At 38.7% G+C, this 15,854-nt stretch overlaps 2 protein-coding genes across 2 annotated transcripts; both read left to right on the top strand.

Moving 5' to 3' along the window:
• The first annotated feature begins 116 nt into the window (after positions 1–116).
• On the top strand, positions 117–11,344 carry LOC144644006 (uncharacterized). Its single transcript, XM_078503408.1, has 16 exons — positions 117–730; positions 998–1,116; positions 1,416–1,610; positions 2,142–2,352; positions 2,799–2,822; positions 3,087–3,504; positions 4,060–4,410; positions 4,977–5,003; positions 5,200–5,402; positions 6,058–6,245; positions 6,928–7,006; positions 7,430–7,545; positions 7,650–7,811; positions 8,511–8,682; positions 9,235–9,434; positions 9,827–11,344. The coding sequence occupies exons 1-16, from the start codon at positions 631–633 to the stop codon at positions 10,274–10,276; spliced, it is 3,015 nt and encodes a 1,004-aa protein (XP_078359534.1). The 5' UTR covers positions 117–630; the 3' UTR covers positions 10,277–11,344.
• Positions 11,345–11,776: 432 nt separating this feature from the next.
• LOC144644005 (uncharacterized) lies at positions 11,777–14,278 on the top strand. The gene is made up of 3 exons (XM_078503407.1): positions 11,777–11,925; positions 12,640–12,981; positions 13,282–14,278. The coding sequence occupies exons 1-3, from the start codon at positions 11,859–11,861 to the stop codon at positions 13,668–13,670; spliced, it is 798 nt and encodes a 265-aa protein (XP_078359533.1). The 5' UTR covers positions 11,777–11,858; the 3' UTR covers positions 13,671–14,278.
• Positions 14,279–15,854: the final 1,576 nt, after the last annotated feature.

The raw sequence follows: 15,854 nt of genomic DNA, 5'->3' as shown, positions 1-15,854 counted from the left end.
TCAGTTGTATTGGTTTGGGGCTGAAATGTCCAACTTCAATTCACGCTTGTAATCTTTCTTCTTTACGCGCCGTCGCGTAAGAAAATCCACGATTGGTAGCTTTCAGTAGTTTCGTAAAGCCTCTCTTGTGCTGTACACGTCCAATTCGTAGTACTTTGGTTTATATACTTAAAACTTTCGTTAAATCGGTCAAACTTTTCATGAATTGTTATGTTTTTGCTCGATTTTTGCTCTCTCAAACACTCCGACAACGGCCGCCATTTTGTTTTGGCGCGCTTTCCGACTTTCCTGTCAATCAATTTAATTTCAACTTTCTGCACTCAATTTCAACTGTCTGCACTCAATTTCAACTTTCTGCACTGTTTGGGATTAATTGACGTGCTCTCAGCCAATGAACATGCAGAAATTTTTGTATGTATATTATTATAAAGGCAATATTTCAATAATCAGGGTGAGTGAATCGTTTTCGTTTCAGGAAAACAGATGAAAGGAGTTCTTGTTGTGTCAGCTCGCGGTTCAACACGTGTAACAAGACACGTACGTTAGTCTGGAAGGCTTCACCGTGACACCAAGTTTTATCACATCTCTAGATCTCTTTATGAATATTTTAAGCGACTGACACCCACTTCAATGGCAAAGTCAGACATCGAGGAAGAACTGGACGATCTCTCCGGTAATAGACAAGAAGGGGATACAACGTACAGCGAGAGTGACAGACTCAAGAGGAGAGGTAAGTGACGATTAAACCTTTTCAGTATTTCCGGGCGACACCTAACGGTATAAAAGATCTAAGTTGTTTTTAAGACCTCTTTAGCACCTTGCACCAACACTCATTGCTTAGATTGACGCCCAAAATAATTACCACTGCGTCTGCGCTGTTCCATCATGCAGGATATGGCACGAGAATAATCCATCCCAACCTTAGTAAGACATAAGTCACCTAACTTCTCCAAACCTAATTTATCAATTATATTATATTCTTTTTCTGTCTACCCAGCCTTCGAGAATTCCCTGACAGAGACTATAAGGAGCGGTAACTTTTTTCAGATCAGCAAGAATATCACACCAAAGGCATTTACAAAATGCGAGAAAAATGCTTTGTTGATATCAATGCAGGTGAGTGGTAAATTTCCCCCATCTAGTCAATATAAATTATGACCGCTTTTGCCTTTGACTGATGGACTAAACATGCTAAATTAAACCAAAAACAAAATAGAAATTATGTGACGCAAAATTGGAAGCCATAAATGCACGTTCATTCGTAATTGAACTGTCTTACTGTGGTTTCTTTAGTTTATCTCGACTCAGAACAGTTTCTTTGGAAACAATTTTTATGTAAATGTCTTAATATAATGGCACTTCGTGTTGATTAATGCACTATTGAATAAATATTTTACTACTTTGTTGACACCAAGGTGAGCTACGAACTGCGTCGTTTGGCAGACAGAGGGTTACCTAACGTTGAAGATGAAACAAAATTGGCAACCTCTGTGGAAGAATTCACCAACTGTCTGATCGACCCCTTGAAATCTGATTTTGAGTGCCGTTCGCAATTCAAGGATTGTTTTGATGATGTCATGGAAACTGCTATCGAGCTTGGGCAAAAAAAGGTTGGTGTTCATCTTTCCCAGGTGTTTACAGTGTAAATGGCCATAGATGGTTAACCTTGAACACACCCTGAGGGTATGGGTTTAGGATGTGAAAGTTAACCTGCAATGGATTAGCATCCCATAGCAACTCCGGCTCGCTTCATGCTATCGAAATGCCGAGTGTTTAAGCCAGCAGTATTTATAGCGGTCTTTACTTGTTACATCTAAAGATGGGGTAAAGTACTTCACATTGTTTCCTAACTCAGTCTCCAAAAAACAATACTGAACCGTGCAGCGTATTTTTACGTCAGGTGAAAATACCATTAAAAATAGTTCCATCTGCATCCCTTCGGTGTTCCCTAGTTATCGATGTAACGATCCAGTACATAAGACCGGGCCAAATTATTTTCACTTTTTGGAATTGTGTAAACCTTAATTTCATTACTCTTAACGTTAGTTTAAACAATAACAAGGCAATTGAATGCGAGCAGCATTCTTAGCTTGCAATTAATACAAATTTTCCACTTACTTTATCTCAATATTTCTTCCCAGTTTTTTACCCACCCAGTCATTGATAATCTAAAGAATTACAAGTGGTATGGTGAACTTGGTGAAATGTGGACGCCATCCTATCTTAGTATTAGGCGTTGGAAATGGATGTTTCTTGACCTCTGGTGCTTGTTTGATTTGGTGCTATTTCCATTTGTTTTCACGGTTCTTTACCTAATTCACCTTGCTCGGGCGAAGTGGAATATCAATGGAGGTAATTTTGGATTGCTTTGAAAATGCCGTATTATTGCTGACCAGTAACAACTTTATATTTCAATCAATTAAGTAAATGCACCTTACTTAGCTGTTCCGTAATTAAACTCCTTCCATACTTATTCAATAAAACAATAAATCTGTGTTTGAATTTTGAGTTAAAATTTGAATAAAATCAAACATGTGTAAAAGAGTATGGAATATTTTGTTTTGTGAAGAATCTTGACGAACCACGTACATAAGAAAATGCGTTTATGACTCCTAACCTATATTCCACTATCGCTCATGCATTTTTTCCTTCACTTCACAAACAACGACTACTGAACGAACCAAAAACTGAAATTGTCCTTAGAATAGGCCAGCAGAGATTGGCAAATGTTGGGAAATTTTGTGATTAACCAGCCCTAGACTTAACGTCTTAACATTTTATTTTTTTTTTTATTGCAGAACGACGCCAAAACGACCTGTATGGTAAGAGACTGTTGATGTTTTTTTTTAATTTTTTTAAATATACACTCATATTATTCTGTTTTACTCAAATTTGAAAACGAATAGCAAACTCCTTTCAAATACAAATAATAAAATAATAAAAGTACAGTATATATAAAAAATACTTTATCCAGTTAACGTCCAATTTGTCAGTTTCGACTCCGTTCAGTATTCGTCTGCGTGTACTTAGCCGTTTCTTGTGGCCGGGCTTTAATCTTCGTTTTGTTGTTAAATTTATTTTGGCAGAAACCTATCGAGATTATTTTACTACGCCTTACTTCGTATTCATCCGGGACACGTTGAGCTATCTGGCCTTTCTTGGACTCCATTTGACCATTTGTCTCAGTCCAACAAGCGTTGCGTTCAGCGGAGTTGAGTGGGCAATCATGGTGTTCTTCATGGGCAGAACAGTGACGGAAATTAAACAATTCTGCGCAATAAAGGTGCAAGTGATTGGAAAGAAGAGAGATAAATTGAAAATTGTTGACTTGAAAGACGCGAAGCAGGAAGAAATTGACGAATTTCTGACAGATCTAGATGAACTTCATCGTCAAAATGAGAAGCAAGGGGCGAGCAGAGTTGAAATCAAGAGTGTCAACAAGTGCACTAGTGCTTGCAAGAATGTAGCAGTTATGCTTTTGAAGAAGTTGAAGAATTTCACCAGGTAAATAAGTATCCACTAGGGACATCTATTCTTCAAAGAAGAAATAAAATAAGTTTCAACAGTTCTCGATATCTTGGATCTGTCAAGACCAAAAACGATAATTGTGAACAAATTAGGCAAAGTAGTTAGAATTTCAAAGGCCATGCAATCTTGCAATGGCCTTATCGTTTGGCAAGACAAAAATCACTGATAAATACCCCAAAGGCAACCCGAAGCAAACAAGGTAAGCAATCCATGTTTGTAAGTGTTTGTCTGTGTTTCAAGTACATTTCAAGCAGGAGACCAGTATAAAGGGCAAGCAATGATTGCTTCCATAAACAAAGAGTGGCGAACCAAAGGAATGCCAGGTGACTTCTTTGGGTGTCATTTACCACGATAATCTTTCACAATTTACTTGGGAATTCATTTTTTGTTACTTCGCACTTCTGTGGTTAGTCATTATTATAAATGGCATCGTGTTTAATAACGGATATTGGACTGTTTGGTGTATTGATGTCTTTACGGTCAGTTTCATTGCCGTTACATTCTTTTGTGCTTACTCTCCCCTCTCATCAGAGATACCTGGAACTGTTTGGACCTTATCACTCTCCTTGTCTACATCTGCACGTTCCTGTTGAGAATGGCTACGTGGTCGTCGTCCAAATCAGTGGTAAACAATCGATCCCTTGTTGTAGCTGGCTATTTGTATGGCCTCAACACTATGATCCTCACGTTAAGAGTGTTTGGTCAGGTGATGGAGACAGTTAAAGGACTTGGAACCATTCAAATCGCCTTGTTTAGCATCATCAAAGATGTTGCCACGATATTTTGGCAGTTTGTTGCAGCTGTGATCGCTTTCTCGTTTGCCATCACAAAAGTGTATATGTCGGAAAAGTCCTTTATAACGGAGGAACATGATATTTACCCGTAAGTAGCCTCTGTTAATTCCCTGTATGTTGTCCTTAAAGTGTTAAATAACATATTGATACGAATTAGTAAAGTAACTGGACACTGGGAAGTAATAGCACGTGGATTAGGCATAATGGGGAAATGGCGCTCAAATTTGTAATGGGAAATGCTCCGAAGTGAAAGTATCCAAGATTCCAGATCTTTCGCAAAATAAATTAATGGAGTAAAATTTAAACAATGGGCATTAAACGGCGGTAAATTGTGCTTCTAAAGTATATTATCCGTATTCAGCTTAGCGTTGTATAATTGTAGCACTTTCCTATTATTAAGCGTCAATTCACCTTCATGCCAGTTTGTTTGCCGTTCATTAAGAACAATCTAGCACGTGGTTGTATGGAGTACAAAATTGGGAATAGAAAGCACATAGTTAAACTGTTCTGCTTTCTTGCCGTCTGGCAAATTCTGAACACGCTATTGAAACTTAAAGTTTGTGTAAATTTGATAAAAATGCAAACGAATTGGTGTGGCAAAGTAAATTTGTGAACTATTTTTTATTTATTTATTTCAGTTCTTTATTTTTGTAGGGTCTGTAGTACTTCTGGACCAACGTGGTAAGCCAGGCAATAATTGGTATTCTATCTTTGTTATAACGTCTACTTTTCGGTTATACTATTATCGTCGTATCGTTGTTAAACCATCGTTATTGTATCTGATAGTTCTTTTTCATAGCGATATCACTCAAACATTAAAGAAATTATTCTACCATGAAACTGTGTTCACGGTCCGTCATTTGGTTTCTCCTTTCAGCTGGTGGACGATGGTTAAACACCTCTGTTGGTCTTTACTTGGAATAGCGGAACTGGAAACGCTGGACTCAGTTGACAGTGCAACAGTAACGCTCGCTAATTTGTTGTATGCCGTTTTCCTAGTCGTTGGTGCCATCCTTCTTATAAACATGATGATTGCTCTTTTATCCAACACTTATCAGCGTGTGGAAGTAAGATCCTTTAGTTCCTGTTTTTGCTTAAGTCCTAATTTTAGAGGCAGCGTATATGTACTGAGTAGTTTAATGCGCTGGTTTTGTAATCTGGAGGTCCCTGATACAGGCCCCTCCACCTCGCCTCTAGCTGGATTTGTTCTTGGAAGTTCCGAGTTCAACTCTTTGGTAAACAATATAATTGTAAATAGGCGATTGGTCTCCCTCCAGAAAGTTGGCATTTTTAACCATATACGGTGGTTTATCATTCCAGTTAACTATATAACGTGTTCAGAAGTGTCTAAAATGTTCTTAAAGAATTACAAAGCTATACTGGTCATAAGACCGCCTACTCTAATCAAAGCATTGTGATGAGTCGAGCTCAGACTGCAGACTGCGAGTTTTAAGTTTTTATTCCGTCTTTTCCTGACCAATTCTGTCGGATGAATTATACTTGATATTAAACTGGGCGGAACCCGTAGTTTTTTCTGAAAAAAGAAATTGGGGGGGGGGGGGGGGAGTGACTTTTATTAGCAGTTTGCATGTTCAAATATCAAATTATTTTTTTCTGTCCATGTTTTATGGTGCTAACGTGTCATCCGCAGTATTTTCAAGATTTCCATACAACCTTGCGATCTTTGAAAAAAATTAAATTTTAATTAACTGTCATGGTTCCTTGCTACTTTAAGGACAATTCTTAATGGAATGGACATTCAAGAAGGCCATCACAATCCAGACATACAGCTCATACGACCCAGTACCTGTTCCGCTCAACCTTGTGTCAAGTCTTGTTTTGGGGATTTGGTGGTTGTGGAAGAAATGTAGAAGGCGCTGCAAAGGACGACCAGATGTCCAGAGTCAAACTGCCTCACGACACGTAAGTTTTAAGCTGGCCTAGTGGTTGTGACCTGTGTATCTTGCAATCGAATCGCTTTGAAAATCTGTATCTTTTGCAGTATAGTTAAGGAGGCGCAGCGGCCTAATGGTTAGCGCGCCGGACTCCGGAGCGGACGTTCCGGGTTCGAGCCCTGACCGGGGTCACTGTATTGTGTTCTTGGCAAGACACTCTCAAAGTGCATCTCTCCATCCAGGGTATAAATGGGTACCGGCGAAATCATGCTGGGGGGGACCCTGCGATAGAAATATTCCGTGGGGGGGGGGGGGGAGCTGCTTAATGATATCAAAACCGGGATAAGCTCCGGCAGTATGGGCCACTTTTTGGCTGTCCTTTGCAGTATAATTGTTTGCATGCCATCTGGTCTTTATCCCTTTATGGCTTTCCGGGGTCCTTTTTCTTGATGCTTTTCTGTTGTACTTTATGCAAAGTAAAATGTTTTCATTTTGTTCTACAACTGTGTTATGTAGGGTTTCTTCTTAGTTCCTTTCTACCCGTGGAGAGAAGGGGGGTGGGGTATTTTCGTTCAAGCTTGTTAGTGTTTAGAATTTCAGGTTTCAGGTGACCGCGAACTTTATTTATATGGGAAAGAAGCTTCGAAACTAGTAATTGCTTGATTGCCTGGGTCAAGACCTGCTTTCAGAACTCGTCTTAATCTTTGCAGACTAAAGAGCTGGATGAAGTTGTTGAAAAGCTTCAAAACAGTTATTTCGCAACATATGGCTATTCGTTTCCACTTACAGGTAAGTACAAGCTCTAGGATGTCGTTCTCAGTTGGCCGTGTTTCTCTGGACTTGGTGAGAATCTCATATGTGATGAGGCTACTCTGTCCATCTTATGGCAAAGCGTCAACTGAATTTCGCAAAAGAAAATAGAGTTGGAAGAGCTATGGCTTATTTACCAATTAGTACGTATCCACCTGTCCCTGATCAAGAAAACACAACATGAAAAGTATGAATACGTTGAAAATTTGAATTAAATCTTCCTCCAAAAATTTGTTTTTGGCAGTTCAAGTATAGCATCCTATTTACGTTTTGGTACATAGCAAGAACTTATAATCGGCGTTTTTATACATACATGTAACAGTAGAACTGAGTTTCTTTCCTCTCCTTCCAGTACCTTTTAGTAAAATAAGCTTTTTTTTTCTTTTTCTCTCCTTTGTACAGAGGAGGGGAAGATGGACCAGCTGTTTGTAGAGGCCGAGGGTAATCGACAAATTGCCAATCAACTTGCGCAGCGAGCCTTTCTGGCTCACCAAGACATTCTTCCAACAGGTCAAAAGGTACTGTATCACTGGGTTCGTTCATTGTCATGAAAAACTAAATTGTATCAAGAAACATGCTTTGGCCTTGCCTGTTTTGTAATTTTCTCTTATATCCATTTCAGGCGTGGCATAGCATGGGTTTAAAGGTGAAGGGCTGTCTTCTCATCTACGATGGAGCCAATTCGTGTAAAGTTTGTACTAGTTCTCCACAATCAACAACATCACTTTTGCATCATGGTGCCAAATATATAATTCCGTTCTCTAAGGAATTTCCGCATTTTGAGGTACGAAAGGAATCATTGTTAGTCTGTCTTGTTCTAGCCTGCAGTCCAGGCGTTTTTTAACAGCGAGTGTTGGATACTTTTCTTCCGAACGTACTTGCCTTAGAGTCGCAAACTTAGAGGGTGGAACCAGAGCACGATGCCAGGTAGGGGCGGGACGCGGTAGGGGAAAGAAATCTCATCCTCCTTCACACTCACTCTTCAATCAACCTCCTAGTCCCAAGAACTCTTTTCAAATCTCTCCCAAAGCCTCTCCCGAGTTCGAAACCAAGATGTCGCTCGCCCGATCAAAATATAAACGCACTTGCATTGTAGGTCAATTTTTGCTTGATGTTGTAAAACGTCTTACTACATTCTTGTCTTCCCTAAAGAAAAAGCAAATACTTGTTTCGTATCATTCTTTCTGTCTTCCATTTGTTGAGTAGAAGGCTGGTGGTATTATGACAACTTTGTGTTGCTTTGGATAGTGTATTGCTTATTTGAATACTTCTAATTTCAAGCCTTATGTCTATGCCTTTCTCTTTCGAAATTTGTTAAATAAATATTACTAGTTTTTATTGAGAGTTGAAAGAAATGGCTTTGCCGCCCTTGCTTAATTAAGCACTGATGTTTCGTGCGCTGCTTTATAATTTAACACAATGAATCGAGGGTGTTCGAATTGCACGCCATTGAACTTGGCTTGTGGATTCATTACTCCTATAGGTTCTAGTTCTAGAAACTGGTAGGAGCAGGCTTCTCGAAGTCGGCGTGGTGCGAAAGGAGTACGATTCTCATTTAAGGCCGGGATTCCTTACTGGCAGTGTAGGTTACCATGCTGATGGTAACATTGTCGATAGTGGTAGAGAAGACCTTACTTCAGAAAGAGTAATTGATGGTAAGTTACTGTTTTGCAAGTCAAGATAGGGAACTGCTTTGTCACGTCGCCGGAGTTTAAGGATACTGCGTATAGAGCTTCCCTCAGTCTTCCTCGCTTTTATTGCGCCAACAATCGAACGTCCACTGTTTAATTGATAAATGTCAATTAACACCCAGGATTATCAATAAGCTAACCAACGGCATTCGGTTAAATAAAACTCAGTTTGTATCAACAAGTCTTCTATGCCGATATTCCACAACAAACGGGTTTACCTCGTTAAAAAAATTTGTGAATTTTTTCTATATTTTGGAGCTATTGTTTTCCTGGTCTATATTGTTTTGAGTTTTTTTGTTGTCTTGTTCGTTCTTTGTTCCACGTCACTGATAAGTTCCACAGGTTTTTACACCAAGGGTGAGCCCAACACACAGACTAAACGTCAGCGACGCATAGATGATGCATAAAATCCCAAACCAATAACGTTGGTAGTTCTCTTAAGGTTTTCTCAAAGGTACACTTGTCCTTAGTTTTTGTGATATTTTTAATGTCTTGCCAAGCTTTGTTTTTCTTTAGTTCCTGTGGTAAACCGAGGTGATCTCATTGGTTGCATTCCCAAGTTTGAATTGGAATCAGACGGCAAGGTCCCAGTTGTGTTTTGTTTAAATGGACAACAGGTCACAAAAGAAGAGGTGCTGATAGAGTATAACAAAACGACGAAACAACTTTACCCTTACATAGGCATGGGTCAAGACGGGGTTCAAGTGCTAGCCAAGGTAAGAACTTGTCCGATGTGTATCTGCTGGGAAAAACAACATGTTCCTTTTTGCAGAAGGCTACTTAAGGCCAGTCTGATCTCAGTTTTTACAATCTCAGTTTCCATAAAGTATTTTGAATCAGCGATGTGCCCAATGTTTCTTCTTGTTGACTTCACGTCACGACATTGTCTTGATCCGAATCCAAGTACAATTTAAAAAGTTACTTATCCATTAGTACTCATCTAAAAAGTCACATAATATTCTTCCCATATCACTGTTTTCGTTTCTCCTTAGAAAAGTTAATTCCTTAGCCCACAATTTCATATGCTTAGATTTTATTTTTTTAATCAAAAGTATTCTACCATCAGTTAATTGTACTTTGACTTGAGTTTGTTTCGTTTTTCTGTTAGATGACTTCATCTGGCAGTCAGGGAGTGGAGGGTCTCGGGCAAACTAACGTGTTAACCGAAGACACCACAAGGAATGACACAACAAGCAAGCAGTCATACGCTGCTGCTGCAAGTAATGGCAGGGTGGTGGCCATTCATCAAGAACTAAACGACGTTACGGTTCAGTTTCGTAGACTGAGAGATAATATCTCAGCCAACTTAAGAAACTTTGAAGATTTATTTTATGATTCACAAACAGAATTCTCAAAGCTTACAGGTTTAACTGCTGAAAAAGAAGTCGAAGACGTACTACGTAAACTGGATACTGAACGACACAAGCAAGAGCTCGCTTGCTCTGAACTGGTAAAGAAGATAAAGGAGGACTTAGATAAACTTGGTGAAATGTCGAGGAAGAATTATAAAGTAGTTGCCAAAGCCATTATAGAGACCAGGCAGGTGGACGAAGAATAACAAAGAATTTAATGTACATGCCATGTTATTTCGAGGCTACAACACTTGTCATGACTGTCATCGGGTCCTTATATTCTAGCTGACTCAGACTGAGTGTTACAAACTGTGTTTTTTCGTCACTTGTTTCTTTAGGGTGGTTTTCGCACTTTCTTGAAACAAGTACTAGTTTGTTTTCTAAATGAAAAAAAAAAACACGACCACATTAGTCTTACGTTAAATTGTAATTTAAAAGTTTAGTTCTTTGAAGTGGAAGAAAAACTGGCGAAGCCGGAGAAAAACCCTCTTGGCTAGGCGATTACCAACAAAAACGTAGTCAACTATGACTCCCAAAGCAAAAGTAAAAGTAAGCAATGGATAATGATAGTGGCAATCGATGTGTCTGTGAGCAAAGGCAAGGGAAAAATCCTCTACTATTTTGACATCAATCTTAATACCTTATAGTTACAGTTATATAAAAATATCGCCTAACGGACCATAAAATTGTATCTGCTACTGTAGTTACTATTGTCATGAAACAAATTAAAATAAAAGATGAGGCACCGTATAAATCCTGGCCATTCAGTGGCTCAGGTAGCGTTGGAATCCACAACCTTCGGGCTACTAGTCTCCTGCTCTACCATGTACAAGGCCCGATGTTAAACAGCGCGTGAGTGAAACCCATTTTTTCACGTGATACGGAATCCACAGTCATAAATTAATGTCATCCTTGCCCTGCTGACTTAATTTTGTGGTTCAATTCACATCTGACAAGCTTTCGCACTTTACTCAGATAAGCAAAATAGTCGGTTTTTCGTCTTGCATTACATTAGTCACTCAATTTGTGCATAACGCATTATAACGCGTTTGGCGCATTTCCACTGTGCACTATTACACCTAGCCTCCCACGTAGTCGTTCTTAGGGGCGATCGTGTGGGAGGCTCTATTACACCCGGTTTCCTTTATGAATCATGCTCTGATGCATACGCAACTTTTTGCAACAATGAAGCAATGTTAGTTGGTCTTATCTTTGTTTTCAATACTTGTTTCTACCCTTTCAAAACCGTTAGGTATTATTATTATTATTTCAGGCGTAGGCTAGTTCCCGGGGCTAATTCCATGCAACTCCTTTGAAATACACTAAAAAGAGAATATTCTTCTTTGGCAGAAATGTGTTTTGAAAGGATATTCAATTGAAAATGCTTTGAATATGCTAAGGAAACGCTTTCCATGTGTGCAGCTCAGGTATTTAGACATATTTAGACCGTTTCATTCCATTATATTTACAGTTTGTCACTTTTTAACCCTTGCCCTTCTGTTTTAATGTTGTAGTTTCTATTCGCATCTGATAGTTTTTCACATTTTACTCAAAGTTCTAACCAAACAGTCTCCTTTGTTTGGTATTACGCATGAAAGGAAATCTTCGAACTTCTGGATATCGATAGAAACTGGATCAGTAGATCACGTCCCACGTTTGGCACAATTCCACCATGCAATTTGACACTCAATTTCCCGTATGGATTATGCTCTGATGAATTATGAAATAAATATTAGTAAACTGGCGTCTGTTCCTTGAAGACACTCAACGTTCGCAGTCTTCGCAATCATGAAGCAGGGTTTGCTGGTCCTCTGCTTTATTTTCAGCGTCTCTGCCCTTTCAAACCCGTTTCATGGTAAGTGCATTGGTTCGGGAATTGCATTCATATGTTGTGGAAAAAAGAATAGTTTTGTCCGTTTATTGACACGACAAAAGACAAACTAACAAAACAAATTTTAGAGAAGTGGATTCCTATTGCCATTGCTAATATGTGAAAGAAAAAAGGCCTCTTAGCCGCGGCTTTGTAATTTCCTTCGTGAGAAAGTTGCGGGAAATCTGCAAAGATAATTTAACAGTTTTGTAATGGAACGAATCGACAAGAATAACGGCCTCGAATTACCGAGTTCATCGCAGCTATCTGACGTACAAGATTATGTAAGTTTGATTGATTAAAGCGTTCTGGTGACTGATGGAGTTCGCATATTGATGATATATAGCAGTCTTTTCCCCAGTCAGTGGATTCGAATGTTGTAGTGCTTGGCATGTCACTTTCAAGTCACTGATGTTTACGTGAACAAATTCAGGGAACGTGAAGAAGAGGTTGATAAATCACTTGTTGGAAGTAATCCAAATGAAGCTATTAATACGAATATCTTCAAGGAGAAATGAAATAATAAAATACAGCGGGCGTGACAACGTTGGCACTCAACAATGTCCTTCATCGCGCCAAATCTTCCCCACTTCCCCGCCTGAGCAAAATCAGTCTGGCTTCACTGAGTAAACTATTCTGGGTCTCTTTACGTTTATGTTATCAGTTGTGTTGTAATTCTTATCATCATTTTGTTTACAGTTGATGATCGGATCATTGCTCGTTGGACGAACAACCTTTATTACCCTGGAAAAGTGTCATCAATTGAAGATGCTCTGGTGAGTGTCTTGTTTGATGACAACGACACGATCACCCACAGTATCTCGGACATTTCAGCAGTAATTCCCGATAATGTGCCCCATGAAATGGAGATTGGACACCACGTCTTGGCTACGTGGAAAGGAGGTCAAAAATACTTCATCGGTTATGTGTCTGATAGATATTCGGACAACCGTTTCAAGGTCACCTTTGATGACAACGACCAAGATTACTACGCTATCAGTCAGCTAAGGACTTTTCCTGATCATTGGTCCGCTCATGAAGGTCAGTAAAAAACCCGTGTCTGTTCCAAGATACAACCAATATATAATACATCACTTCATGTTTACATGTATCTGTAAAAAACAACTATATTCAGAAATTCCGCAAGTATGCTAAACCGTTCTAAAGAAAATTTAGCGATTAATGTTTTCATTGCTTTTAGAAAATCATAGCCAAAAATCCTTCTCTTTTACTGTGTGCCATTCAGGACATTCAGTGACTAATAAATACATCGCTCAAACATATCTTGATAGCCATTTGTATCGACCAGAGTCAACTGATGTCCTGATTGTTCATTTTCAGTGGGTGCTAGAGTATTTGCCCGCTGGACAAACGGGCTTTACTACCGCGGATTCGTTACAAGTGCCACTTCCACGACGGTCTTCATCAATTATGACGATGGCGACACTATTACTCTACGTAGGATTGATCCAGCGGCAGTGATACTCGACAAGCCGCCTTGTTACAGTGAAGTCCAGGCTGGCCAGCGTATAATTGGTTATTGGCCGAGAAGAACCAGGTATTACCCTGGTGTGGTCACATACAAGAGGAATTCTGGCATCACCAACTGCTATCAGAAAGCTGTGTACTACGTGTTGTTTGATGATGGAGACAAGCGAGTTGAAGATTCCCTCCAGATTCGTCTTGTTCCGTGCGTGGCAAGTGCGGTTGAAGTCAAGAATTTAATTTAGAATCTGTTTGAAGTCAGTTTGTTTTAGATATAAGTGAAATAAAACAATTCCGGCTTCTCCCTATATATTCCTGGCACTTTAGATTTGAGATGGATGTTACAAACAAGCCTGATATAGTGAACTTTTGGTATTAAGAGAAGTGATAGACTTTTTACATGTATCTAGATATCTTTTTTCAGCAGAACAAGTGAAGCTAGAAGTCTGTATGATAATTTATCTCTAGGATAAAAAAAATTAATCTGTACCCGATCGAATGCAAAAGAGAAAAACATTGAATTAAAGATTGCATTTTTGGATGCTTATGATCAGCCACAGAAGTAAATGTATCTTGACAAGAGAAATCATTACCAAGATTATGTTGATTATTTTTTGTGTTAAAAACATGGCGACTTTTTTCAGTTAAGCAAATAAGATCCAAATGGTCACTGTATCTAACGTCTTATCTTTTTTTCCCATAAAATTATAGCCTCTATAAGGCACAAAGTTGTTTACAGCAGATTCAAGATTTTAAACTTGGAGAACCAATACAATCAGGGCTGTCCAAACTTTAATTACGCTCCTAAACTAGGCTGTGTAATGACAATAAAATCAGTCAGATACGTTATTAACTCCGCCTTCTGTTTGTTCCTTTTTCTTTATCATTCGTTATCAATCGCTTTAGCATTACCTCAGTAAATGGAAACCAAGGAATACACTTTAACACTGGTCTGAAGAACACAACTTAAAAACGTTTTCAGGAATCAATTTCCCTCATCAATTATTTCTGTTTTTAAATGCATGGTCTATTGTTTGTAGGGAATTCTCTCTGCGGCCATGACACTGAAGTGCAAAAATCTTTTCACAAGTTTACTCTTAACAAGTCTTTTGAACGCGTTCGTAAGGCGAAAACAGTGTTTATTACTGATAATTTTTTACACTGAAATTGCTCAAATACGAGGAAAAATGAAAGTATGAAAGGTAAGATAAATATTAGCGTCCGATTGCGTTTTTTGGATTACGTTAGATCAGATTACGAGTATTTTCAACGTAGAACAAGCTAATCCATCCCTTGTTTCGTTTTCTCTTGCAATCACTATCAATTTGTCATTATTTTTAAGCGGTAGCCGTTGCCCGAAGATCGGATACTTTAAACAAACTATATACGTGCGGCATAACGTTCGGCTTTGTCTGTTACATCCACTGAAACAATCAAAGTGCGACGGAGTCAACCATTTGTTTTATCAGAATTTCTAATAAAACAATTTACGTTTCGTGTGTGTCGCTGCCGTCATCAGTTAAGTTATGTAAAATTTGCTGATGGCATAAGCCATAGAAATATTTACATTATCTGTAAATTGTTTTCTTTCATCCCTCTTAGCTTAAGTGTCGCTTAGTAAAGAAGGTCTAAAACCGACCCTTAGCTTTCAAAGATGTCAAGAGTACCTTTTCTGTGACATTTTCCAATCTGCACTTGTTAAAATCACTCGCTGCCGTCAATCAAATCTCGGGCGTCTCGCGAAAAATAGATTAAATACAAGAAAAGCATTTGTGACGAATTTAAAACTTCAATTTCAGTTTGTAATAGTGTTTGTATAGTGTGGGGCACGCCAGACTGTGTGGCGTCAAATAACCTTAACTAGCAATTATCAAATTTTGCGTAGCCACATTGTATTTTTCAGGCACTTTATTGAGGAATTTGATTTGGGCATGCATTTAAAACTACTAACGACATTAAAAGGCTACGTTTGTGTTGTCGGACAATAAAAGTTGCCTTATACACCATGTACAACAACATTCCTTGGAGTCAGTTCATTTGTGCACGAAACGCGTGGAACAAAAAGTATTATACAATCATGAATCAGCTATTATCAGTTACGTTATGTAATATAGCATCATGGTTGATAGCATCGACTGGCTAAATAAAAGCCTTGGCATAAGTAAAATTTGTTGATGGCATAAACTGTAGAAATCTGTAAATTATCTGTAAATTGGTTTTGTCCTCTCTCTTATCTTACGTGTCTCTAGTGGAAAGGATCTAAAACCGAAGCTTAGTTTCAAAGATGTTAAGAGTACCTTTCCTGTGACATTGTCCAATCTGCACTAGTTAAGATCACTCAAAGAAAAATATTCTATTCGTTCGCATTGTTACTTTAGCGGTTGCAAGACATTCTCCAAACTTTGAAAGTCGCCAAAGATTTTATTGAC

Source organism: Oculina patagonica, chromosome 2, assembly GCF_052425735.1.
Source record: "Oculina patagonica isolate OP01 chromosome 2, crgOcupat, whole genome shotgun sequence".
Lineage (NCBI taxonomy): Eukaryota > Metazoa > Cnidaria > Anthozoa > Scleractinia > Oculinidae > Oculina > Oculina patagonica.
The sequence above is the reverse complement of the archived record's forward strand: the minus strand, read 5'-3'. Positions and strand labels throughout refer to the sequence as shown.